The 27,517-nt window shown below is 44.2% G+C and overlaps 1 protein-coding gene across 3 annotated transcripts; it reads right to left on the minus strand.

The window, feature by feature from the left end:
• On the minus strand, positions 1-27,188 carry ACTG2 (actin gamma 2, smooth muscle). 3 transcript variants are annotated; one of them, XM_060168727.1, is made up of 9 exons: positions 27,080-27,188; positions 17,415-17,584; positions 16,899-17,027; positions 11,223-11,333; positions 8,633-8,717; positions 5,798-5,959; positions 4,797-4,988; positions 2,894-3,075; positions 1-222 (listed from the first exon to the last, which is right to left on the minus strand). In XM_060168727.1, exons 2-9 carry the CDS (start codon positions 17,538-17,540, stop codon positions 79-81), a joined length of 1,131 nt encoding a protein of 376 aa, XP_060024710.1. In that variant the 5' UTR covers positions 17,541-17,584; positions 27,080-27,188; the 3' UTR covers positions 1-78. The 3 variants fall into 3 exon arrangements, with proteins under 3 accessions (XP_060024710.1, XP_060024709.1, XP_060024711.1); XM_060168726.1 differs by lacking the exon at positions 27,080-27,188 and adding an exon at positions 26,910-27,068; XM_060168728.1 differs by lacking the exons at positions 16,899-17,027; positions 27,080-27,188 and adding an exon at positions 26,910-27,068.
• Positions 27,189-27,517: the final 329 nt, after the last annotated feature.

The following is a 27,517-nucleotide window of genomic DNA, read 5'->3' on the forward strand; positions in this document are numbered from 1 at the left end:
TAAGGCTTGTAGGTTTTACTGTTTCATGATTGTTAACAGAGCAGTCTCAAGGAGACCCCCAGAGAATCTGTTCTGACTTTAGAAGCACTTCCTGTGGACGATGGAGGGCCCTGCCTCATCATACTCTGGCTTGCTGATCCACATCTGCTGGAAGGTGGAGAGAGAGGCCAGGATGGAGCCTCCGATCCAGACTGAGTACTTCCGCTCTGGGGGAGCAATAATCTGCAAAGAGCAAATGTGGTGAATCATGATCCGTCGCCAAGGAATAGGGAAGGTGGTCCAGGAATCATCTCACCACACTGCCAGACTGTCCTGGAAAAGAACAGCCTCTGTGGTCAGAGAGGAACAGGAGAAACCTTGTGGTAGATTAGACTATTGCTCAGATTGTCACTCTTCCTCCCACCCCATCCCCCTGCCCCTCCATGAGAAGAGTTCAGTGTTCCACCCTGTGACTTCGGGCTGGGCCCTGTATTTGCTTTGGCCAGTGGGATGTCAGCAGACTTGACACAGGGGCTAGAAATGTGTTTCAGGCATGCAGGTAGGCACACTCTCTTGTGTCTCTGCCATCTTCATGAGAAGAATTTCCCTTGAAGAGCTACTGGACCTTCAGCCTGGGCCCCACAGTGAGAGATGTGCCCCTGACCTGAGTTGGCTGGGCCTGCAGAGCTATCTAGCCAAGCTTGACCTAGATCAGCTGACTCCCAGCTGACCTGCAGATACATGAGCAATAAATGCTTATTATTACGTGCCCTGAAATTTCATAGTTGCTGTTACCCAGCAATAGCTAACCAATACAAACATCTGTAAGGGGAGTGCTGTTCTGTTCTTGCCTAGAGTTTGGATGCGTGGGCAGCTTGGGCTGGGATTCCTCCATCCCTGAGTCTAAGCCAGTCTACTCAATAGTCTCTTGTATCTGAGAAGTTCTCAAATTCATACATGCCACTGGGATTCCTGAGCTTGGCCTTTAGAAATTGGTTGTCATGTCAGACAACTTTGAACTCCACCTAAAAGTATATCTCAAAGGACCATGACTCTTCAACTAATTCCTGTTTCTGAAGGGACTAAGAATTTAGTGCTAGAACAAACCAGACATGAAATAGATTTTTTTGTCTCCTAAGAATCTCCCTACATATTTCCTAAATTGCAGAGATCATGGAATAGCTAAATAAGTAGGGTCTTTAGAAGTTATCTTATTCAGGCAGACAAAGGTCACCCCATTGCTCCTTTGACAGATACCTCAGGGACTGGCAGAGCCATTAAGCAGGTAACAGATTTTACTGCTGGGCAGTTCTAGTTGTGAGAAAACTCTGGGTTGTCTTGGGCTGGAGGCCCTAAATCTCAGCCCCATTCCCACCGTACTCCATATCCTTCCACACTTGCATATCCTGGAACTTGCCTCACCTCCCCCAGTCCAATGTGGCTGGAGTGTTTGTACCTGCACACGTCCCCGGCCATCTTTGCTTCCTTACTCTCTTTCCCCTGCCTGCAGTGTGCTTTCCCCTCCTCTGGTCTTATTTAAGCTGTTCTTCCATTGATCATGTCTACAGATCAGATCTTAAACTCCTGGAAGGCCGGCAATGTTATTGAACTCAGGGCAGGGGCTCACAAATTGGAATATGCATCAAATCATTGGTGTCCATTTGTAAGTGTAAGTGGTGGTGGGCACCCCAGACCTGCTGAACCAGAATCAGGTGTGGTATCCTGACACGTCGTCCTAGTAAAAAGCCGCTGCCCCAGGCCTGGCACGTTGCCCCCCATGCGGCAGACCTCGGTAAGCGTGGCTGCTCCAATGGGCTCTGGGTGAGAAGAGCCCGCTGCTCACCTGTTTTCTGGTGGCCTGCTCTGCTTCCCTGTGCCAAGCACCATCTGCTAGGCAGGGGGAAAGCCTTTGTGAAGAAGGTTCTTAGAATACTGACATAGAGAACACACTTCCTCAGATCAGGCCTACTCCCCAGAGACCAACTTTATTGTGACTTTATTGTGACTTTCAACCTATCTGTTATCTCTATTTTACTCCTAACTCTTTCTAATCCTGTAGTAGCAAAGTTCCTAGAAGCCCTAAAAGTGTCTGTCTGATTGCTTGGGGACCAGAGGCTGGGGAGAAGTGGTAAGACAGGTGGGCTCCCGTTCTGTTGAGGCCTATGCAGTGAGAAGCATTGTGTGGGAGGACTGTGACCAAGATGAGACAGCACATCAGAGGCTGTCCAGGAATCAAGGAATGTTCCTGTGAGTTTGAACCAGCAGCCTGTCCTATAGCCAACATTCTCTCTTTGGAACTTTCACCCTCCTCTGGGGTGACACCCAAGTCCTTTTTTTTTTTTTTTTTTTTTTTTTTTTGGCGGTACACGGGCCTCTCACTGTTGTGGCCTCTCCCGCTGCGGAGCACAGGCTCCGGACGCGCAGGCTCAGCGGCCATGGCTCACGGGCCCAGCCGCTCCGCGGCATGTGGGATCTTCCCGGACCGGGGCACGAACCCTTGTCCCCTGCATCGGCAGGCGGACTCTCAACCACTGCGCCACCAGGGAAGCCCCACCCAAGTCCCTTTTAAAGTTTAAAGTTTAAAGATGGTGTGGCGTTGTCTCTTTCTTTTCTTTCCCTCTTTCCCTCCTCATTTCCTCCTCAAGCCCCTCAACTTCTCTCCATTCCAAATTCTTTCACCTCCTTCTCATATGGGGTCCATGAAATTGTGTTTGAGAGCCCAGGCTAAATGTGTCTCCCGCTTATGAGGGCCCAAAGAACATAATCCCCCAAGGTGAAATCTGTCTCGGGCCAGAATGATGGAGCACCCAGGAGGCCACCAAGCTGTAAGCCTGGCAGCCCGACTCGGAGCATCTCCCAAGTACACAGGTCTTTGTACAAAGAACAGGATGGAGGGAGCCAGGGCAGGACCCACCTTGATCTTCATGGTACTGGGGGCCAGGGCTGTGATCTCCTTCTGCATTCTGTCAGCAATGCCGGGGTACATGGTAGTACCCCCAGAGAGGACATTGTTGGCGTATAAATCCTTGCGGATGTCAATGTCACACTTCATGATGGAATTGTAGGTTGTTTCATGAATTCCAGCTGACTCCATGCCTAGTAGAGATCGCAGTAGCTAGTCAGCATCCACCATGTCACACCTACAGCTCCTCAGGTGACCTTTCTGTTGATGCAGCTAACCTGGTTCGCCTCAGTCACCTCCCTAATGGATTATAAGATCAGACTCTCTAACTGGTCATCGCCCTGCCTTGAGTTTCCCCTAGTTCTGACTGATCTTTCACACTGTTCCCTGATGAATATTTCTAAAGGAATACTTTCATTGTATCACTTTTTTCACAGATTTATTGAGATATAATTCATGTACCATAATATTCACCCCTTTAAAGTGTATAGTTCACTAGTTTTTAGTGTATTCACAGAGTTGTGCAACCATCACCACAATCTAATTTTAGAACATGTTTAATCCTCCCCAAATAAACTCCATGCCCATCAGCAGACACTCTCCATTTTCCCCTGCACTCCTTCCCCAGCCTTAGGCAACCACTAATCTATTTTCTGTCTCTATAGATTTGCCTATTCTGGACATCTCATATAAATGGAACCATACAATATTTGTTCTTTTGTGTCTGGCTCCTTTCACGTAGCATAAGGTTTGCAAGGCCCATCCATGTTACAGTCTGTTATAGCCAAGTAATATTCCATTGTATGGATATACCCATCATATCATCTTTGCCTATTGGTTGACATCTAGCTACCTTAGTTTGGAACCAAGATCTTCCAGAGTAAAAGGCCCTGCCTGCCATACCAGCTCATGCCCACTTACCTGGGGTCCCCCATCTCCAGTCTTTTTTCCATGTGATATAATTCCACACTGTAGATAGAGGAATCTTCCTAAAGTGAAATACTGACTTTGCTACTCTGCTGTCTAAAAACTTCCAGGGGCTCTACATTGCTGATATGATTAACCCCCATGCTCTTTGTGTGGTCCAGTGGCTCTCTCGTTTCCTCTGTGTGCAAACACACAGACACACAGACACACACACCTCACCCATCATGTCCCAAATAGAATATGACTTGTCACTCCTCCACACTTTGCACATACCTTTCCATTTGCCTTGCACGCCATTCCCTACTCTGCACTCCTTCCATTCCCAGATACCATAAAATGACACTCATTCTTCAAGGTTCTATTCAAATATTCACCTTCTCTGAGAAGCCTTCCCTGATTTCTTAGGCCTATAGCGCTTTGTCCAGTTTGCTATTTACCACTACACTATATGTCAACATTTGCTTACAGGCCTTTCTCTTCTCTTTCTCTCTTCTCAAGAAAGTAGTTATCCTTGTATTAAATATTATCTTATTTCATCCTTGTGGCAACCCTATCTAGTAGGTACTATCATAATTTCCACTTTATAGATAAGAAAACTGAGTTTTGAAGAAGGTAACATGTCCAAGGTACAGCACTTGAACGAGCAGAATCAGGATTTAAAACCAGGTCTGATCCCCAAACTCACCCTGTTTACTGCTATAGGTTTCAGACCCCATGATTTAAATGTTGAGGGATCCAAGAAATATTTTATGTTTTAATCTCATTCTTAGTTTCATGTTTATATTCCCATCCCACTTTTCCTTTATTTTGATTTCCTTACCCTTATATTTAAAATTAGATTTTAATCTAGTTGTATTGTTTATGTATTTTTGGTCCTTCCTGGAAAAATATAGGCTAAGTATAAACAATAAACAGTGTGAGTGACTCCTGGTGTTTCTCTTTCCATCCCTGCCCTCCTAATTGGCCAGGACGACAGGCCGAGCCTCACCAATGAAGGAGGGCTGGAAGAGGGTCTCGGGGCAGCGGAAGCGCTCATTGCCAATAGTGATGACCTGCCCATCTGGCAGCTCGTAGCTCTTCTCCAGGGAGGAAGAGGAGGCTGCCGTGGCCATCTCATTCTCAAAGTCCAGGGCCACATAGCACAGCTTCTCCTTGATGTCTCGCACGATTTCTCGCTCGGCTAGAAAGAGTAGAAATGACGGAGAGTAGATACTCAGCTCTGTTAGTTTGGTTGTCCTATTTTGATCTCCATGAAAACTTCTTCCTTCTCTTTTGGGTTCAGTCTCAAGATGAATGTTAATGTTTTCATTCCTCTTTCTAAAGTGAAAGTTCAAAATCTCGATTCCCAAGCAAAACTTTTTATGTGCTTTTGTCTTGCTCTCATCACTCAGCCCTGACAAAGCTGCAGGCCTTCCTGAGGGCCTTTCAGGACACATTTCCCATCTAGATGGAGGCTTATATGCTGGGAGTGTACAGAATCTAGGAAGACTCCTACCCAAAACTTCTTCCTGCCCAGGGGGCCACTTTCCCTTAGAAATTCAGGCCTTACTTATTCCATTTGTCCTCAGACAAACCATAAACCCCCTAGGTAATGAAATGTGCCACCAGATTCTTACCAACATTCTGCCGAATAAAAACTAGCTCTGATCCTGGTGTGGACATGGACAGAGGTAGCAGGTCCCTGGGGAGCGAAGGAGTGCTGTGAAAGCACACTTAAAAGAGGGAAAAGCCAAGCGCTTCTTAGGATGAGTAGGTCTAAGCCTTGTCTCCCTCCCCAAGGTGTCTTGGTTGGGAACATTCCTCCTTAAATAAGGCTGCCCTGACTATCTGGTCTGGTCTAGGGGCCCAGTCCCAGCCTAGGGCCTCCCCGTTTACCCTAAAAGAGTTTGAGGACACAGGGCCACTGACTTCTCATTAGTCATGAGAATTTCTGGTCCTAGATCAGATTTGGTTCTGAGCTCAAGTCAAGTCCAGAAAGAGGCTGGGTACCTGTGGTCACAAAAGAATAGCCTCTCTCTGTGAGGATCTTCATGAGGTAGTCTGTGAGGTCGCGGCCAGCCAGATCAAGGCGCATGATGGCATGGGGCAGTGCATAGCCCTCGTAGATCGGGACATTGTGGGTGACACCGTCCCCTGAATCCAGGACAATGCCTAAGGACAGAGAGGATAAGACCTATGAAAACCTTTAGTATTTTCTTTCATCTGTCTCTTTCTGGGACCTGTTACCAAAAGATCTTCAACTACCATATTTTTCTTTAGCAGCTAGAAAATTCACCCATGGTGAGAATTATCAATCATATGTTTTGTGTACATCAATTTTTGTGTATGTCGGTTTGTTTTCCCAAATGAGACTAGAAGGCAAGTAAAATGTCTCCTCTTCTTATATTCTTTGAAACACTTTCACAAAAATGCACACGTCAATTGGCATCTAGGCTGCACGTTCTTTAGTGAGACTGGATAATGTGCATATCCTTCAGGCATCAAACTAACACATGTGTAGTGCTAAAAGGACTATAGAAACCAGCTTGAAAAAAAATAACATTCTCTACTGATGAAACTTTTAGTAAACCATGAAAGGAAATAAGTTTTCTCAATGTGATAAGAAATCTCTCCTGATCCAACAGCCACATAATTGATGGGGAAACACTACAATATTGTTACTGTATTATTATTATTTAATATTGTCCTGGATGCTGTAGCCAATGCAGTATGACAGAAAATACACATAAGAGGTACTATCATCAAAAAGGAACAGAATCATCATTATTTGCAGATAACGTGGTTGTATACTTAGAAGACCTAAGAGAACCAACTGAGAAATGACTAGAGTTAATCAGATGATTCAGTAAGAGCCAGATCCAAAATAAATATCCAGGGATCAGCAGCTTACTCTTATACAAGGAGGTTGGTCACAACATATTTTATAATAAAAAATAAAAATTGGAGACAACCTAAAGGTCCTGCAATAGAGAAATGGTAAAATCAAGCAATCAATCATGGAACCATCACACAATGACTACCGTGTGGCCACTGAACATGACGTTCACAGCATAAAACCAAGCACAAAGCACGGGATACAGAACTGCATATACCTATATTTCCCCATCACCATCCTTATCACCTGCAGTGAAATTATCCTTTACTTTTATCTCTCCTCCACTAGGCTGTTAGCTCCATAATGGCTGGTCTGTCTTGTTTGACAGTGTGTGCCCATGGCCTGTAGTGTTTGGCACATGGTAGGGAGTAATGGAAAATATTTGAATGAATGAATAAATGGACAAATCAATGAATACATGAATGAATGTTTGAAAGATGTTCAGAAGCAACTGACAAAGGATTAATCTCCAAAATTTACAAGCAGCACATGCAGCTCAATAACAAAAAAACAAACAACCCAATCCAAAAATGGGCAGAAGACCTAAATAGACATTTCTGCAAAGAAGATATGCAGACTGCCAACAAACACATGAAAGAATGCTCAACATCATTAATCATTAGAGAAAGGCAAATCAAAACTACAATGAGATATCATCTCACACCAGTCAGAATGGCCATCATCAAAAAATCTAGAAACAATAAATGCTGGAGAGGCTGTGGAGAAAAGGGAACCCTCTTGCACTGCTGGTGGGAATGTGAATTGGTACAGCCACTATGGAGAACAGTATGGAGGTTCCTTAAAAAACTAGAAATAGAACTACCATATGACCCAGCAATCCCACTACTGGGCATATACCCTGAGAAAACCATAATTCAAAAAGAGTCATGTACCAAAATGTTCATTGCAGCGCTATTTACAATAGCCCAGAGATGGAAACAACCTAAGTGTCCATCATCGGATGAATGGATAAAGATGTGGCACATATATACAATGGAATATTACTCAGCCATAAAAAGAAACGAAATTGAGCTATTTGTAATGAGGTGAATAGACCTAGAGTCTGTCATGCAGAGTGAGGTAAGTCAGAAAGAGAAAGACAAATACTGTATGCTAACACATATATATGGAATTTAAGAAAAAAAATGTCATGAAGAACCTAGGGGTAAGACGGGAATAAAGACACAGACCTACTAGAGAATGGACTTGAGGATATGGGGAGGGGGAAGGGTAAGCTGTGACAAAGTGAGAGAGAAGCATGGACATATATACACTACCAAACGTAAGGTAGATAGCTAGTGGGAAGCAGCCGCATAGCACAGGGAGATCAGCTCGGTGCTTTGTGACCACCTGGAGGGGTGGGATAGGGAGGGTGGGAGGGAGGGAGATGCAAGAGGGAAGAGATATGGGAACATATGTATATGTATAACTGATTCACTTTGTTATAAAGCAGAAACTAACACACCATTGTAAAGCAATTATACCCCAATAAAGATGTAAAAAAAGAAAGATGTTCATGCAAGCTGTCAAGCCCCTATTAAAAATCACTTTATTTTGAAGTTCCCTCTGTTTCCCTGAGCTCCTTTCTATACCAAGGCCACATCGTACTTACACATCCAACATCATTGGTTCTGCCATTGCTGCTTCATGAGCAGAAACATTCTAGCATTGTTGGAAAGGGTGTACAAGCTCCCAGACTAACTACTGGTGAGGGAAATGGCCCTTGCAGGTTGTACTAGTCATGGTTTGTTCATGTAAATTCTTTCCAGCTATACTGGGTAGACTCGCATCTGCATTTTACATGCGCTTCCCTTCTGTTATCCCCAACCAAGGTTTTCCTTGGACTTTGACTGTCCCACTGATTCTTCTGAACAGGAATCTCTGCAAGAGCCCAGCTTTCCCTTCCTCCCTCTCAAGTCAGAAAGGGAACGGGTTACAGGGCTACTCACCTGTCGTGCGGCCAGAAGCATAGAGGGAGAGCACAGCTTGAATGGCGACGTACATGGCAGGGACATTGAAGGTTTCAAACATGATCTGAAAGAACAATGCAGAATAGAAGACTATCTGGCAGAAATCACAGCACCTCTTGGTCCACAAAATGGTTTGTAATTTTATTAAGGGTAGGAACTGTGCTTATTTACCCCACTCCCACCTCCCTTAGGTTCTGGCATGGACTACAAACAGAGCAATTCTCAAAAAAATTCTGTTGCCACTCTCACCACTGTTATTCAACATAGTTTTGGAAGTTTTAGCCACAGCAATCAGAGAAGAAAAGGAAATAAAAGGAATCCAAATCGGAAAAGAAGAAGTAAAGCTGTCACTGTTTGCAGATGACATGATACTATACATAGAGAATACTAAAGATGCTACCAGAAAACTACTAGAGCTAATCAAAGAATTTGGTAAAGTAGCAGGGTACAAAATCAATTCACAGAAATCTCTGGCATTCCTATACACTAATGATGAAAAATCTGAAATTGAAATCAAGAAAACATTCCCATTTACCATTGCAACAAAAAGAATAAAATATCTAGGAATAAACCTACCTAAGGAGACAAAAGACCTGTAAGCAGAAAATTATAAGACACTGATGAAAGAAATTAAAGATGATACAAATAGATGGAGAGATATACCATGTTCTTGGATTGGAAGAATCAACATTGTGAAAATGACTCTACTACCCAAAGCAATCTACAGATTCAGTGCATTCCCTATCAAACTACCACTGGCATTTTTCACAGAACTAGAACAAAAAATTTTGCAAAAAAAAAAAAAAATTTTGCAATTTGTATGGAAACACAAAAGACCCCGAATAGCCAAAGCAATCTTGAGAACGAAAAAAGGAGCTGGAGGAATCAGGCTCCCTGACTTCAGACTATACTACAAAGCTACAGTAATCAAGACAGTATGGTACTGGCACAAAAACAGAAAGATAGATCAATGGAACAGAATAGAAAGCCCAGAGATAAACCCACGCACATATGGACACCTTATCTTTGATAAAGGTGGCAGGAATGTACAGTGGAGAAAGGACAGCCTCTTCAATAAGTGGTGCTGGGAAAACTGGACAGATACATGTAAAAGTATGAGATTAGATCACTCCCTAACACCATACACAAAAATAAGCTCAAAATGGATTAAAGACCTAAATGTAAGGCCAGAAACTATCAAACTCTTAGAGGAAAACATAGGCAGAACACTCTATGACCTAAATCACAGCAAGATCCTTTCTGACCCACCTCCTAGAGTAATGGAAATAAAAACAAAAATAAACAAATGGGACCTAATGAAACTTCAAAGCTTTTGCACAGCAAAGGAAACCATAAACAAGACCAAAAGACAACCCTCAGAATGGGAGAAAATATTTGCAAATGAAGCAACTGACAAAGAATTAACCTCCAAAATTTATAAGCAGCTCATGCAGCTCAATAACAAAAAAACAAACAACCCAATCCAAAAATAGGCAGAAGACCTAAATAGACATTTCTCCAAAGAAGATATACAGACTGCCAACAAACACATGAAAGAATGCTCAACATCATTAATCATTAGAGAAATGCAAATCAAAACTACAATGAGATATCATCTCACACCAGTCAGAATGGCCATCATCAAAAAATCTAGAAACAATAAATGCTGGAGAGGCTGTGGAGAAAAGGGAACCCTCTTGCACTGCTGGTGGGAATGTGAATTGGTACAGCCACTATGGAGAACAGTATGGAGGTTCCTTAAAAAACTACAAATAGAACTACCATATGACCCAGCAATCCCACTACTGGGCATATACCCTGAGAAAACCATAATTCAAAAAGAGTCATGTACCAAAATGTTCATTGCAGCGCTATTTACAATAGTCCGGAGATGGAAACAACCTAAGTGTCCATCATCGGATGAATGCATAAAGAATATGTGGCACATATATACAATGGAATATTACTCAGCCATAAAAAGAAACATAATTAAGCTATTTGTAATCAGGTGGATGGACCTACAGTCTGTCATACAGAGTGAAGTAAGTCAGAAAGAAAAAGACAAAAACCGTATGCTAACACATATATATGGAATTTAAGAAGAAAAAAAATGTCATGAAGAACCTAGGGGTAAGACTGGAATAAAGACACAGTCCTACTGGAGAATGGACTTGAGGATATGGGGAGGGGGAAGGATGAGCTGTGACAGGGTGAGAGAGAGTCATGGACATATACACACTAACAAACGTAAGGTAGATAGGTAGTGGGAAGCAGCCACGTGGCACAGGGATATCGACTCGGTGCTTTGTGACCGCCTGGAGGGGTGGGATAGGGAGGGTGGGAGGGAGAGAGACGCAAGAGGGAAGAGATATGGGAACATATGTATATGTATAACTGATTCACTTTGTTATAAAGCAGAAACTAACACACCATTGTAAAGCAATTATACCCCAATAAAGATGTTAAAAAAAAGAAATCTGTTGCATTGATGCATGAATGGGAGAAAGAATCTGGCCAAGCAGCCATGTTGTGTTCTTGTGCCAGTGCTCAAGTCTTCCTGGCCTCTTACCTGGGTCATCTTCTCCCTGTTGGCCTTGGGATTTAGCGGGGCCTCCGTGAGCAGGGTGGGGTGCTCCTCAGGTGCTACGCGCAGCTCATTGTAGAAGGAGTGGTGCCAGATCTGGTTGGGACAAAAGTCAGATGAGTCCAGCAGACTCCCAGTGGGCTGGAGGCTTCCTATGGACATGCCCATGCTGGGGGAGGATGGCACAATGTTCTCAGAATGGACTGGATCTGGAGGCCTGTCAGCCATGGGAATTGATTGCTCTTTAGAGGTTATATTCCCTCTCAATAAGGCCCCAGACAGGACTCAGACCTGGGGCCAATATACTTAGTGTGTTGATTATTTCTGTCTGACCTTGGCTCCTATTTACGCCTCTCCCTTGTCTCCCCTGCTTTGTGCCCTGAGGGACAAGGCCCTCTGCAGCTCTCTGGCTTCTGGCTGTGCTTGGCTGAGAGAAGATACCAGCAAGAGGTTGGAGAGTGGGAGGGGGGAGAAGGGCAGGGTGATTTTCCGGCAACACTGTGGCCTCCCTGAGCACAGCTCCTGTTGCGCAGCCCCTCCTCAGGCTCCAGCTCTCACTGAGCTCTAGTCACGCTGCTCTTGCTCTTCAGCCTTCCAGCTGGAAGAGCTTCCCTCTGTTGCTGGTACTTGAGCGCCTCTGCATCCCTTTCCGGTTCCCTAACCCTGCTCACATCTGTAAGTAGTCCTTCCTTAAATTAATTTCAGAACCCCAGCTGAGTGTATACTGTCTCCTGCTGAAGCCTGACAGATATGCATTAACTGTCAATGTCTATTATTGACCAGGCTGTTCTTTAAAGCAGGGTTTCTCAACCTCAGCGCTTTGACATTTTAAGTTCAATAATTCTTTATTGTGGGGGGCTGAAGTTTAGCAGCATCTCCGTGTTCCACCCACTAGATGCCAGTAGCACTTCTCCAGCTGTGAGGGGCAAAAATGTCTCCAGACATTGCCAAATGCCCCTGGGAGACAAAATCGCCCCGGTTGAGAATCACTGATTTAGAGGAAGTTACTTCTTCCCGCTGTGCACTGTTCCCTCTTTAGTGATCCAGGACAGCAAACAGGAGGCTTTATTTCAGAGGAATTTGGCAAAGAGTGGCAGGGACACAGGGCTTTGATTTCTTCAGAGGTGAGGCACAGGGTCCTCTGATTCCATTGTACCCATGTGTTTAGGGACCCCTGGTTTTGTACTAGGATGGTGCTAAATGTGATCTTAGTTTCAAAGTCTGGAAGGGAGAAAGGCAGTCAAAAAGACAAAATACAAGACACGTCCATATTTTAATGAAGGAAGAGGCAGGAGAAGTTCGTTTTCCAGGAGATTTGAGAAGGCCCTGAAAGCAAAGGAAGGTCTCCAGAGACTGAGCAGGGCATCTGAGGCAGAGCAAATGGCACAAGCAGAGGCCCTGGGCTGTGGAGGTGTCACAAGAGACATGAAGGAGATGGCAATTAGGCTTAATAATGTGATGTCAGTATTTCCTCAAATGTGGGCCCCGGATGCTTTGGGATAATTGTTATAGGTGCAGGTTCCTAGGCTGTATCCCAGGCTCACACGTCAGAATCTTTGGGTGGGAAGGGAAAGCTGGGAAGAAGTGAGAGAGTGGCATGGACATATATACACTACCAAATGTAAAATAGATAGCTAGTGGGAAGCAGCCGCATAGCACAGGGAGATCAGCTCGGTGCTTTGTGACCACCGGGAGGGGTAAGATAGGGAGGGTGGGAGGGAGACTCAAAAGGGAGGGGATATGGGGCTATATGTATATTTATAGCTGCTTCAGTTTGGTGTACAGCAGAAACTAACACACCATTGTAAAGCAATTATACTCCAATAAATATGTAAAAAAAAAAAAAAGAATCTTTGGGTGTTGGGCCCAAGCATCTGCACTTCATCTTACTTCATTTTCGGAAGCTTTTATAAAGTACTTTAAAAGTTAAGGATGTTGACAATTTTTAAATTAGGAAAATATTTTTAAGAGAAATTAAAATTTCTCATATTTCCATTACTTAATAATAAATAGTTAACACTTTGGCTTTTTTCTTCTCCCTGATCTTTCATCTTTATGTATTTTAAATTTTATTACTACTACCATTTATTTACTTCATACGCTTTCATTTATTTATTATTTACTACTCTTACACTTCTATGTTCAATTTTGTTTCCTGTCACTTTTCAGTTAATGTAACATAAATAATTTTCTTTTCCATAGTAAACATTTATTTTCAATAAATTGAACTAAAATTTTTTTAATGTTTACACAACATTTCATCATATACCATCATCATCATATATTTAATCACATTACTATTCATGGTATCTTTGATTTTTGTTTATAAATAATCTTGTGAAAACTATCTTTGTACATATTACATTTTATTTTTTCTATTCAGGATGTTTTCCAAAGAAAAAAAATTCTAAAAATGGAATTACTGAACTAAAGAGTATGGCAATTGGAAAACTTTTTGGTTTCTATCACCCACAAAGAGGCTAAGTTTGTCTTTACTTCAGAATAGAAATTGCCTGTTTTACTCTTAAGTGCATTCAGTGTTCTCACTCTTAATATGAAATAATTTGATAGATAAAATTAATACCTAGTTGTTTTACTTTGAATTTTTAAATAAGTTTTTAAATAATTTTTCAAATATGTTTAAACTTCTTCAGATTTTCAACTTTTGATAATTTCTATTTGGCCAATTATCTGGTCATGTCCCTTGATTATTTGTCTGGTGGAGACTGTGTTTTTAATTATCAATTTACATTAGTTGTTTGTATTAATCCTCTTTTGCACTTGTGAATATTTTTCGCAATTTGTTGTTTGCCTTTTAAATTTGGTTTTGTTTTTCACACACTAGAAGTTATGATTTTTAAGAAGTCACATTTGTCATTCTTGGGATTTTTTTTTTTTTTTTTTTTTCGGTACGCGGGCCTCTCACTGTTGTGGCCTCTCCCGTTGTGGAGCACAGGCTCCAGAGGTGCAGGCTCAGCGGCCATGGCTCACGGGCCTAGCCACTCCACGGCATGTGGGATCTTCCCAGACCTGGGCACGAACCCGTGTCCCCTGCATCAGCAGGCGGACTCTCAACCACTGCGCCACCAGGGAAGCCCTTACATTTGTCATTCTTTTTTTCTTCTTTCACCAGAAATTTGATAAATACTCACACTTACTATACTGTATTTTTTATCATTTGAATTTTTATATTTAACTTTCATATTCAATTGATATGTGTTTGATGAAATTGTATGAAGTAATGGCCATAAACAGATTCCCTATGCCCCAAATAATGAATTGGTTGTCACAGAATAATTCATTGAATTATTGAATCCTTCTCTACCCTCTGGTCTTGGAAGTTTCATTTACCATGTATTTCTTTTTTACCTCTGTATTGGTACCAAATTGTTTTAATTTTTATAACTTTATATTATATTTTACTATTTGGATATAGCAAGTCTCCTCTCATAGTTTTTCTTATTCATTTTATTCTCATAAATTTTGTCTTATTTATTTTTCCACACTTTATGATCTTGCATAATTAAAACTCGTGATATTTCTAGCCAAACTCATAGAAACAGAGAGTAAAACGGTAGCTACTAGGAGCTGGGGGAAGGGAAAAGAGAGGCTATCTTAGTCAAGGCATACGAAGTGTCAATTATGTGGGATGAGTAAATTCTGGAGATCTAACTTAATATATTAGCATGGTGACTAAAGATAGCAATGCTGTCCTGTATACTTGAAATTTGCTAAGAGGGTAAATCCTAAGTGTTCTCACTGCAAGGGAAAAAAAAAAAAAACACAAACTATGTGAGGTAGTAGATATGTTAATTAGCTTGAATATGGTGACTATTACATAATGTATACACATATCAAATCATCAAGTTGTATACCTTAAATATATACAATTTTTAAAATTGTGAGATTTTTGTTAGAATGGCAATGAGCCTATAAATTAATTTGAGAAGATTTGACAGCTTTATCCTATTCAGTTTTTCTTTTAAGGCACAGAATATATTTTAGGGGTTTCTTTAAAGAGTTCATATTACTACTGTGAATAAAATATTTTGTCTATTATGTTTTCAAATTAGATATCATTAGAAATATAATAATATGTGCCACGTATGGAGCATTAAGTATGTTCCATGCCTTGGGATTATACTAAATATTTGCCTAGTTCAACCTCCAAAGCAACCTAATGAAGAAAGTATTTTTATTTCCACAAATAAGGAAGTTGAGGCTTAGAGGGAGAGATTTGCTCCTAGATCTCCCTGCCACTGACTCCAGTGTCTGTGCTCTTAACCATCCCACAGAGTGAAGCAAGAGCTATTGTATTTTTATCTATTTATGTCACATTCAGAGTGACTGAATCTAGGGTTTAGAGAAATTGAATCTAGGGTTTAGAGAAAAGTATATGTGTACTACAGATTTCAAATCAGCTTTCTTTATTCCCAGTTGCAGTCTGCTCAATAAGCCCTCTATTACATTTCAAAAGACAGTCATTGCAGAAACAAGAATTCTCAGACAACTGTCAGTGGAATTTATCAAAAGAATATTCGAAATATTGTACAGCAACTATACTTCAATTAAAAAAAGAATATTAGAAAGGCTCTATTAGCATTTTGCACGTGATTTTGTGGAACACAAACTACCATTTAAAAATTACCCCCCGGGCTTCCCTGGTGGCACAGTGGTTGGGAATCCGCCTGCCGATGCAGGGGACACAGGTTTGTGCCCCGGTCCAGGAGGATCCCGCATGCCGCAGAGCGGCTAGACCCGTGAGCCATGGCTGCTGAGCCTGCACGTCCGGAGCCTGTGCTCCGCAACGGGAGAGGCCACAACAGTGAGAGGCCCATGTACCGCAAAAAAAAAAAAAATTACCCCCCACGTCTTCTTTTTTTAAAGTATTTTATTTTCATTTATCATTTACAGGTGGTTTGTTCCTGATATTAATATTTCCTAGGTATCTAGTGAGAGTTTGATCTTTTTTGGGGGGGGGCACGTGGCACGCGGGATCTTAGTTCCCAGACCAGGGATCGAACTCCCGTCCCCTGCAGCAGAAGTGCAGAGTCCTAACCGCTGGGCTGCCAGGGAAGGCGACCCCTCAACATCTTCTGACATGAAAAAAGCTTCTAGAAACCGGTAGAGATTCCTATTTAAATTTTTCACTAGAGAAGCATCATACTAATATAGCATCAATGCACCTATCTGAGGTCATGACGGAAAATAAAGGGGAGAAAGCTATTTGCCTTTCTGGAAGCAGCAACGCATTTTAAAGAAGGATAAGCACTGCGCTGGAGTGAAAGCTGGAAAGGATAAAGCTGGGACTTAGGCGGGACCAGGTCTTCAAACGCCAGACAGTGAGTTAGGAACCTACTGTTGGTTAGTGAAGAGTCTGAGGAGATGAGTGACATGATCTGGTCTGTTTTTAGAAAGACAAGCTTTGCAGAAGTGCAGAGAATGAATTAGGTGAGTGAGGCAGGAGACAAAGAAATCAGTCAGGAAGCCATTGGAATCGTCTAGTGAGAGATGTTGGCAGCTGAGGCTGGGGAATGCCCAGGGGGATGGACAGGAAGGAAAGAAGGATGTGAGAAACATTGCAGAGGAAGAGTTGACAGGGCAGAGGGTGGGTCTTGATGATGTTAAAATGAGCACACTAAAGGGGGTGTCCACCAATACCTTCTCCATGTCATCCCAGTTGGTGATGATGCCGTGTTCAATGGGGTATTTGAGAGTTAGGATCCCTCGCTTGCTCTGAGCCTCATCCCCCACGTAGCTGTCTTTCTGGCCCATTCCCACCATTACACCCTGCAATGCAAAAGAGAAGGAAGGAGAACAGAATTGGCCGAGAGCTCCACTTAGAGGAATTCAGGTATTGGAGGGTCTCTGAAGAAGGTTAAAGATAGGGAAAATGTCCTTCTTCCCCTGGAAACCGGACTGAAGGAGACAGGGTGAGGCAGATACCAATGAATGTGGAGATGGCAGGAGGGAAGGCAGAGGATTTCTTGTCTCTCTTCTCTGTCCTAAAACAATGTCATTTTCTGAGAGAACAGGGCCAATCCATACACGTCTTCCTCTTACCTTACCTTACTTAGCACACACACACACGCACACACGCGTGCAGCTCAGCATAGACTCCACAGTGCAGTGCGTCCTCCTACTAACTCAAAGCCTTGGGTCCAGATGAACATATACCTGGTGGCGAGGACGACCCACAATGGAAGGAAAGACAGCCCGGGGGGCGTCATCTCCTGCAAAGCCAGCCTTGCACAGGCCAGAGCCATTGTCACACACGAGCGCAGTGGTCTCCTCTTCACACATGGTGAGTCTGGCCGAGTGAACCAGGGGCTAGAGCACCTAGGGAACTGGGGAGAAGAGAGGTAATTGGCCACTTGTCAAAATCACGTTGGAGACAGTATTCTTGGCTGTCTTGGGGCCTGACCCCATCGGCAACCAGGACCTAGTTCCAGGAGGGAAGGTATGGACCTGGCCCCTTACTCTCTGGCATTTGGGCTTCTTCACTCTACCCTACTGTTTTGGGCTGAACTGTTTACTCCCCAATTTCTATGTTGAAGTCCTAACCCTAGTACCTCAGAGTGTGACTGTATTTGGGGATAAGGCCTTTAAAGGGGTAATTAAAGTAAAATGAGGTCATTAATCCAATATGACTGGTGTCAGGTATGCCTAATTCAATAGAACAGGTATCTTTATAAGAGGAAATTGGAACACAGACAAACACAGAGGGAAGATCATGTGAAGACACAGCAAGAAGACAAATCATCTACAAGCCAAGTTGAGAGGCCTCAGGAGAAACCAGCCCTGCTGATACCTTGACTTCAGACTTCTAACCTCCAGAACTGTGAAAAAATAAATTTCCCTTGTTTAAGCCAATCTGTGGTACTTTATTATGGCAGCCTTAGCAAATTAATCCACCTGCCTCTCGAAGACCTGAAATGACTACAAAGCATTAATCCAATGGAAAGAATCTCTAAAGACTTGAAGTTTAGAAAAGGAATTGAAAAAATTTGCAGTAAACATAATTAAGGGTTACTATTTGCTATATAAAAGAACTCCTACAAATCAATAAGGAAGAAGTAAATAGCCCAAAAGAGAAAAATAAAAAGACTATGAATAGATAATTGACAAAATGAAATGCAAACACCCAACAATTACATGAAAAGATGTTCCGCCTCACTAGCTATCAGGAAATGCAAATGAAATAAGACCATTTTCACCCATCGTATTGTTAAGATTCAAAGTTTTATTATAGGTGTTGGCAAAGTTGTGGGAACACTGGCACTCTTTAATCAGAGAAACACACCAACACACAATCTGGTACTATCCAAAAGTTCCTTGTGGGATACTGTACTGAGGTTAAGAGAAGGGCCAGGCAGATCGACGTGGACTAATGTGGATAGATTTCGAAACCATTCTGCTGAGTGAACAAAGCAAGTTGCAGAATAGAATGTCCAGCATAAAACCATTTATGAGTTCTTTTACGAGCACAAAACAATATTGTGCATTTTCCATAATTTTCTTTTTGTGTGGATGTGAACACATAGCAAAAAGTTCTGGAAAAAAAAAGTCTAAGACTGATCATAGTGGTTACCTGGAAGTGGGAAGGGGACTGAGAGGAGAAGTGCTGTAATGTTTTAATTGTTAACAAGGAGACTGTATCCATGTATAGTTTATAATTAAAATCAATCATACATATCATTAAGGAAAAAAAGATGCATGTGAAAATGTACAATCCTAAGGGTAGGAGCCCCTTGAGGAGGACAGGGCAACCTGAGAGGAGAGAGGAAAGTGAGAGAATTCGTGATGGGACTCACTGTCTCTGTTGCTTCAGATGGAGAAAAACAGAGAAGTCCTTCCTCCAATGCTGATATCTGAATTGGGACGACTGCAAAGTGATGAGGGAATGAATTTTTCTAATGTCTGTTGCAGGTTTTCTTTCTTTGGGTGAGGGGCAGTGTAAAAAGACCACACCTGACAAATTCTTGGCACTTGGTGAAGCAAGAGAAGCAATGGCAGCTCAGGAGATGGTGTGTGGATTGCCTTCCAGCCTGAGAAGCCCCTCAGTGGGGCAGAGTGGAAGTGGGGAGGGTCCCAGCTCCGGGGGAGGTGGGAGTCCAGAGAAGAGAGGCATGGAGAGAGAAGGTGGCTGCAGAGGACAGCCCACCAAGCTTCATTTGGAACGAGCGGCAGGAGGGGAAGAAGAGAGCTGCCCTAGACACCTGGGATGCTGGTCCTCCAACACCCTTACGTGGAAGGAGGACAGCAAATACCATGACCAAAGCAAAGAGGAGACAGAATCACAGCCTGAGAACGGGAGGTCAGAAAGGCTACCTAGAGACTGAGCAGAAGCTTATTCACACAGTTTGCAGGCTAAAAGGAAGCCCTTGCCTGTTATATTCAAAGCAGCGTGCACACTAGGGGACAGGCCCACTGTGACTTCTTGAATCCAGCTCTGCTTGTCCTTGCTGATCCTCACGATCACCCATGTTCAAAGTGATAAAGTCCCAGTTCTCGCCCTTGGCCTACAAGGCCCAACAGGGTCTGGCCCCTGCCTATGTCTCCAGGCTTATCTCCCCCCTGACCCCCCTTGGCCTTCTCACTCTGGCTATGTGGAGTTCCTTTCCATTCTCCGAATATCATCTTGTCTCCCTTCTGGCCCTTTAGACACAGGGTCTGGAACACCCTTCCCCCAACCTATTTGCTACTGACTCCCATCCCCTGTCAGGCCTCTGCATCAACACTGCATTTTCAGTCTCTCTGGCCCACCGGTCTCAGTTAGTGGCCCTTCTTCTTTGCCCCACAGCACCTTGAACTTGTCCCAGCAATGATCAACTCTGCACATCTGGGCTCATCTGTAGCTCTGTAAAGGCAGGAGCTGGGGCTGTCCTGTTCTCCAGCGATTCTTCTGTAAGCCTAGCACAATGTCTGGCACAGGGTGGGCTCTTAAACCTTTTTTTACCCAGATGAATGAGTGAATGAATCAATGGATGTCAAGGAGAAGGATTTTCAGAATAACAAAGGTAGAACAAACACTGGTGAGAGGACACTGGTCTGAGATGAGGTGGAGATTGAAGGAAAGTACTTAGTTGTTCAAAACAATGTTGTCTCTGGTCTGAACAGTTTCTGGATTGCAGGGAAGATCCTTAACCTTCTGCCATGTTAGACCAATGGAGAAATGGAGAGATGTCAGGAGATGGAGATGGCAAATGTTGTTCCAATATTCAAAAAGGGAAAGAAGGCAGATATCTAAAACCTCAGATAATCTTGATATGCAAATTAGGCAGGTTTCCAGAAGGTGTTATTAAAGAAAGCACTATTAAAGAAGCAGTGGGCTTCCCTGGTGGCGCAGTGGTTAAGAATCTGCCTGCCCAGAAATAGAGACACAGATGTAGAGAACAAACATGTGGACACCAAGGGGGGAAAGTGGCGGGGGTGGGGGGGTGGGGATGGAGTGATGAATTGGGCTATTGGGATTGACATGTATACACTGATGGGTATAAAATTGATGACTAATAAGAACCTGCTGTATAAAAAATAAATAAAATAAAATTCAAAAAAAAAGTAAGCTTCTTCCAAGCAATTCAGAGGGAAATAGAATATAAAATTTTAGAATTTTAAAACATTTTTTCCCCCTTCTGTTGTTTTCAAAGGCTTTGGGGGTGGCGGGGGGAGGTGGTGGTAGTGGGATATTGGAGTTAGACTAGCCATAACATAAAAACAGTGAATTTCACTAAGGAAAGTGAATCCCAGGAATTTTGTTCAAATAGGATAGACTCTTGTTGTGCTAGAGGTGTCCTGTGTTGAAGTTAGTAGGCTATATGGGAGTATTTGTCTAGAAAAGAAAAAAAATATTAATTGGTATTTTATTGATGACAATAAAGTTGGAATATGATAACTAAAAAAATTAAAGAAAAGAAGAATCCACCTGCCAATGCAGGGGACACAGGTTCAATCCCTGGTCCGGGAAGATCCCACATGCCGCGGAGCAACTAAGCCCGTGCGCCGCAACTACTGAGCCTGCGCTCTAGAACCCGCGAGCCACAACTACTGAAACCCGTGCGACTAGAGCCCGTGCTCCTCAGTAAGCGAAGCCATCACAACGAGAAGCCCGCACACCGCAACGATGACCCAATACAGCCAAAACTAAATAAAATAAAAATAACTAAATTAAAAAACAGAAGCAGTGATTTCTTGAAATTGATTAGGGTTTACCAAGAACAAGTGTTGGCAGACTGCCAGCCTCCCTTTTTCCACAGGACCCCCTGGCTGGAAATGCAGGAGAAGGCGGGAGACATTGAGCTTCACTTGATCTTGGCATCTGACAAATTCTCCCGTGATATCCCTATTGATAAAGCCATGTGGGCTGAACAATAAATCAGTTAGGCATATTTACAGCTGCCTGAGTTATTGTCGCTGAAAGGTGTTAATTGATAGGTCACTGTCAACCTGGAGGCAATGATATGCCTCAGAGCTCCACTCTTGATCCTTTCTCATGTGACATGTTTATAAATGAGTTGGATGAAAATATAGAGTACATGCTGATCAAATGTCCAGATAAAACACACACGTTGGCTGGAAGAATCGAAATCTGAAAGATCTCAAAAAGCAGAGAAAATGAACTGAGTCCACTAAGATTAAATTTAATAGGATAAATATGAGGGTGCGGATGTGAGTCTAGATAACCAAACTGTGAAAGCTCTCGTTCAGCCTCTGTGAGCAGGACCTGGGGTCTTGTCGACAGTCTGCAGTGTCCTGGAGCCATGATAAAAGCTAGCCCCACCTTCGGCCAGAGCGCTGTGTCCGGTTCTTAGGGCCACCCTTGCCAGCAGAGCTGTGGGAAGGTGGGCCCCCGTTCACAGCTGACAGGGCAAACTGTACTACTTTTCTAAAGGGGAATTCAAAACTACTTATCAAAAGCCTTAAAAGTGTACATATCTTTTAACTCCACAAAGACACTTCTAGGAATTTATCCTTGGGAAACACTCATGGGTGAGTGCAAAGATTTGGCCAACTTTAATGCGAAAAAAAGTTATTGAATAATAAATAAAATGGTTTCTAAACTAGGTTCCAGAAACCTCCTTACGACAGAGAGAGCAGAATATTTAATATCCTGGGAAAAGTGCAAGCTGCTCTGTTAGGTGAAACACAACATGTTCTGTGCTTCCATTTTTGGTAAAAATGTATTTTTAATTTTTAAAAATTGGGAGCCTTTCACATACATTATCTATTTAATCCTCACAAAAGCCCTGAGGGAAGATATTTTTAGTTCCATTTTACAGATAAGGAAACCAAGTCTCAGAGAAGTGAAAGGACTTAGCTCTCCGGCTCCTCACTGGGAGAGGCAGGGCTGGCCTCAGCCCAGGACAGGCTTCGAAGCCTGGGCTTGCACCTTCCCCACCACCTCAGTGAAACCCTCACAACTTCTCCATGTTTGGTGTTTTTGCTTCTGCCTCTCTGTCTCTCTAGCACCATTGGCAGCAAAAGCCCTAAAACAAAAGGGCCTGTGTTCTTTTCTCTCTCTGAGCCTCTGAGCCCCTCCTATGCCATGCCTAGGTCTAGATTTATGTTTACAACCCCTGCATCGGTGTTTAGCACGTAGTAGGTGCTCAGTGTATGTTGGATGGCGATCCCATCACCTTCCTGGCCTTCCCCTGACGATCTGCTCTGCCCCTGTCCCTGCAAGCTGAGCTCGAGTCCCCACAGGCCAGTCTCAGGGCTGCTCGGTCATGTGGGCGTGATTTAGAACCACACAGGGACAGTCTTCTTCACAAGCTGGTCACAAAGAGTTGTGTTTCCTTGTTCTAGCAGGTGGTCCACCTTGAGGAGAAAACAACCTCGAAAGCTAGAAGGTGGCCAAGAGGCAAAGCTGCACCTCTGTGACTGTCTCCCTCTGGGGTCCCCTCTCTCTTGTGACTTATAGTTCAAGCCTGTCTGGCTTTTCAGTGAACCCTTTTGTCTCCCCTTGAAGTTCCCCACCCATAGTAAGAAAGAACGTTGGACTTTGTTTCCCAGCAGCTGAGACAGCTGGCCTGGAGTGGAGCTTGGCGTGGCCTGTGCTGTGCTGCCCGGGGAGAAGACTTGGGCCCTGGAGCCAGGCTCTCCTGGAATGTCTCTGCCAGGGGAAATTCTAAACTTCACTCAGCCACTTGCTGGTAATTTGTGGCTAGACTTGAGCGTGTCAACTGAACCAGAGCCAACGTCACTGTGGTTTCCTGGGTCACACCACTTTGCACTCGCAGAAAGCCGAGTGCACTGTTCTGGCTCTTTCAGCACGTACTACATCTGGGCTTCATTGAGGATTTCACAGAGTTAGAAACACAGCTCCCCGCTCCTCTCTGAAAAGTGGCCAAAATCCAAAGACATAATGAGCACAAAGAATTTGCTCACCCACGCATCCCCCTGGCCACCCCCAAGCAAACATGAGGACAAGATGAGAGCCCCCTACGCTCACTCTGAAGGAGAAGGGTTTCGCTTCAGAGTTCTCTCCTGCCCTTCCTTCTTTGCTCTCCTCCCTCTGGGCACCCCTTCCCATGGCGAAGTCCCATGGCTCCCTCTTTGGCCTCCAGTTTCCTCAACTGTAAAATGGAAATGGTGACATTCGTTTCCCACGATAATGGATCAAATGAAATAATGGAAATGAAGTGCTTTATAAATTGGAAATCAATTTAAATCAGGGTCAGCAAACCAACGCCTGTTTTTGTGAGGTCCGCGAACTAAGAATGGTTTTGACATTTTTTAATGGTTGCAAAAAAGCCAAAGAATAAGATTCTATGACCCAAGAAAATTATATGAAAATCAAATAATAAATAAAGTTCTATTGGAACGCAGCCACACCCATTCACTACATACTGTCCATGGCTGCTCCGGTACAATGGCAGAGTTGAGTAGCTGTGACAGAGACCTTTAGACTCACAAAGTCTAAAATATTTACTATCTTGCCCTCTACAGAAAAAGTTTGCCAGCCCCTTTTGTAAAGGGCTGCAAAAATAATAATTCTTATGATCTCTCTTACTCTTCTCCATTAGAGCTTGCCCCCCCGATGAAGCCTACCATACCGGAAGGAGATGAATTGATCCACTTCACCAATCAATGATTATTGAAGGGAAGGTTGAATTTATGCCAGCTCCCAAGGACGTTTTCATTTTAGGGGAAAGTCTGAGTCCTAAAAGGAGGGCCTCTCAGATAGTGAGATTTCAAATATTAGTTGGGGAAACATCTTGGAGTGAGGGCTTCAAATGACAAGTAAGCGCTGCCTATTATAATCTGCAAACACATATATCCATACAATGACTTCACAAGAAACACTCCTATGGTGGAAAATTCTAGCAGCACATCTTCATCTTATTAACTTCGGGGTATCTCGACTTGGTTAATATACACTAATTAAATTAAAAATGGCTTCTGGGGCTTCCCTGGTGGCGCAGTGGTTGGGAGTCCGCCTGCCGATGCGGGGGCCGCAGGTTCGTGCCCCGGTCCGGGAAGATCCCACATGCCGCGGACCGGCTGGGCCCGTGGGCCGTGGCCGCTGGGCCTGCGCGTCCGGAGCCTGTGCTCCGCGGCGGGGGAGGCCGCGGCAGTGAGAGGCCCGCGTACTGCAAAGAGCAAAAACAAATGGCTTCTGGCTAGCAATATTTCTGATCCTCAGGAATCTGCCGTTTGGAACTGCTCTTCTGGCTTTTACCTCGGCCACTCACTCTCTCCCCCTGCTCAGCTCTAGTCCCAACCCCTCTCCTGAGCTCCAGAGCCCATGGGGCATCTACACCCCATGCCCTGGCACCTCAACTCCACCTCTGAGACTGCTGTCCTCATCACCGTCCTTTGACTGGAATGGCCCCTCAGAGATCTGCACCACCCACCCGGGATGGAATCCAAGCCCAACACCCTGACTGCTTCCTCCTCCCTCCCAACCAATCCCCAGGCCCTCTTATTTCTGCCTCCATGCAGCTCCAGCCACCAACTTGGGGCCACTGCACTGCTGTAGCACTCTTGCCCTGCCCAGTCCACTCCCCTCACAGCTGCCCGAGCAGTCCCTTTAGAGGGCAGACCTCTTGCTATCATCCTTCTGTTGTGCCCCATTGCCCAATCCCTAGTAATCTGGCCCTGCCTGCCCCTCTGACCTTAGCTTTCCCTGCTTCCTGCCTTGAAATCTATATTCAGTGGAGTTGAGCTCCTTAAAAAGTCCCAAAGACCATGCTCCCTCTGTCCTGGAACTACCCCTACTTCAGGACCCAGCTCAGGTACCCCTTCCTCCAGAAAGCCTTCCCTGATAACTTCTGGGCTGGGTGACGGACTCCTCCTGTGCTTTACCCCTTTCATATATTTATCTTCTCCATGGTTCTCATCTATCTCTCCCAGTGATTGCAGAAGCCCCTACACTGTCCCTAAGGAGCAGAGACATGCCTGGTACATAACAAGTGCTCAATAAATGTTGTCAGAATGGACAAAGGGAAGGAAGAAAGAAATCTAGCTTCAAGGTCATGATATCATTCTGCCCATCTTGGTTTCCCAGGCGTAACATGTAGAATCTCTGCTCATTAGAGTTTCTCTAGTGCCCATGCATCTCTGTCACAGGAATCTCTGTCTTGCTGCAGCCCAAGGGCTAACCTCAAGGTCTAAACCCATTCAAATAATAAAAGCAAGTGCTACAGCTTCCCTATGCAAAGTGTGGTCCCAGACCAGCAGCCTCAGCATCCCCTGAAGTTTATCAGGAATGGAAATTATCAGGCCCCACCCCAGTCTACTGAGTCAAAATCTGGGGTGGGAGGCAACAAAGCAATCTGTGTTTTAACAAGTTGTCCAGGTGATTTTTAAAGTTTGAGCACTCAGGGCCAGGCCCTGACAGTGTTGACCTGAGCACTTTATACATATATTATCTCATTTAATCCTCACAACAGCACTGCCAGATAGGTATTATTACCATTACACCCATTTTACAGGTGAGGAAATTGAGGTAACTTTGGTAGCTGGGGAGTCTGCCTCCAAGGCCTGCATCACTACCCCAGCCAGCCTCAGCTGTAAAGAGATGTTAGCAGACTCTGTTTGCAAAAGCGGACACAGCCCCTTGGTCTATTTTCCTCTTAATTATTTATGCTCTTGTGTCTGTGTGTGTGTCGTTGGGGGAAGATGATGGCATTGATGGGTGGTTTCACAGCCAGGTGTGGGTCTTTTGTACAAGTTGCTTAACTTCTCTAAGGTCTCAGTGTCCTCATCAGAGAACGAATTAGATGGTTCCACTTCCTTCCAGCCCTAAAACCTCATGATGCCCCAGGACACTTACTCCACTCCACTCCACCTTTTGCATCCTCCAATGACCCTGGAGCTTTCAAGGGTGAGAAAACGCTTAGCCAAGTATGAATCAGAGAGACCCGTGGGGGTCTGAAGAAAATACTCACCCATCCCCAGTAGACACAGACACAGGGGCCATAATTGGTTTGGATTTAAATGTCCCGAGCAGAAGTCATTTCTCTGAAAAGCGTCTGTTCCCCTAAAACAGCCTCCCAGACATTCTGAGCCACGACAAAGCACACCTCATGGGTGTAGATCTGCGCTGGCTCTGAGGAGCAGTGAGAGCAGAGACCGCAGGTGACACATCCCACCCACCACCCAGTTAGGAGGGCAGGGAGTCCCGTTCCAGGCTGTTCCTGCCCCAGGATGCCCCATGGCCAGAAATACCTTTTCCTGGCAGGCAGCAGTGTGCTTGTAGGCAGAGTTGCACACCGAGGGTCTTGACGTGTGACCTGGGCCAGCGTCACAGAAGCCAGGCCAATCTGGAGGCGCCTCCTGCACCCAGGGGTCCGGCAGCCCCAGAAAGACAGAGACGGCAGAAGCTGTACAGTACTCACCGAGTGTATGAGAGGTCCTTCTCCCAGTGACTGAGGGCTGGTGTGTCTTTGGCATAAATACCAGAGCAATATAAAACCCCAGAGGCGGATCTTCTTTAAGCAGAGTCCCTAAAAAGGCCAGCTGACGGTGTGTTAGCAGTATTACCATATAAGGTGCTTTTTTCAATAAATCGGCCTTGTTGGGGGGTGGGAAGGGGGTTGGGTAGAGTGAATTATCATTTGAAAAATGTATGCAAAAGGACTCGAGAGGCAGCAGCCTCGGTGCTGGCAGATTTGTTCCTTTTATGCTGCACTTGCATAAACAAAACTCACACCAGGCCTTATAAGCTGCCCAGAGTGAGGCCAGATGGAGCTCTGTTCCTGGAGAGAGAACCATACCAAGAATGGCAGTGGGCCTCCTCCCTCCACACCTCCCTACTCAGGCCCTGATGCCCGCCA

This window comes from Lagenorhynchus albirostris, chromosome 13, assembly GCF_949774975.1.
Source record: "Lagenorhynchus albirostris chromosome 13, mLagAlb1.1, whole genome shotgun sequence".
Classification (NCBI taxonomy): domain Eukaryota; kingdom Metazoa; phylum Chordata; class Mammalia; order Artiodactyla; family Delphinidae; genus Lagenorhynchus; species Lagenorhynchus albirostris.

What these genes read in the sequence shown, in the direction of transcription:
- ACTG2 (XM_060168727.1), bottom strand. Translation starts at nt 17,540, where the DNA reads ATGTGTGAAGAGGAGACCACTGCGCTCGTGTGTGACAATGGCTCTGGC. An exon ending in ACTGGGATGACATGGAGAAG is followed by an intron (nt 11,334 to 16,898) that starts GTATTGGTGGAC and finishes TGTCCCAACCAG; the next exon opens with ATCTGGCACCACTCCTTCTA. An exon ending in CCAGTACCATGAAGATCAAG is followed by an intron (nt 223 to 2,893) that starts GTGGGTCCTGCC and finishes TGCTCTTTGCAG; the next exon opens with ATTATTGCTCCCCCAGAGCG.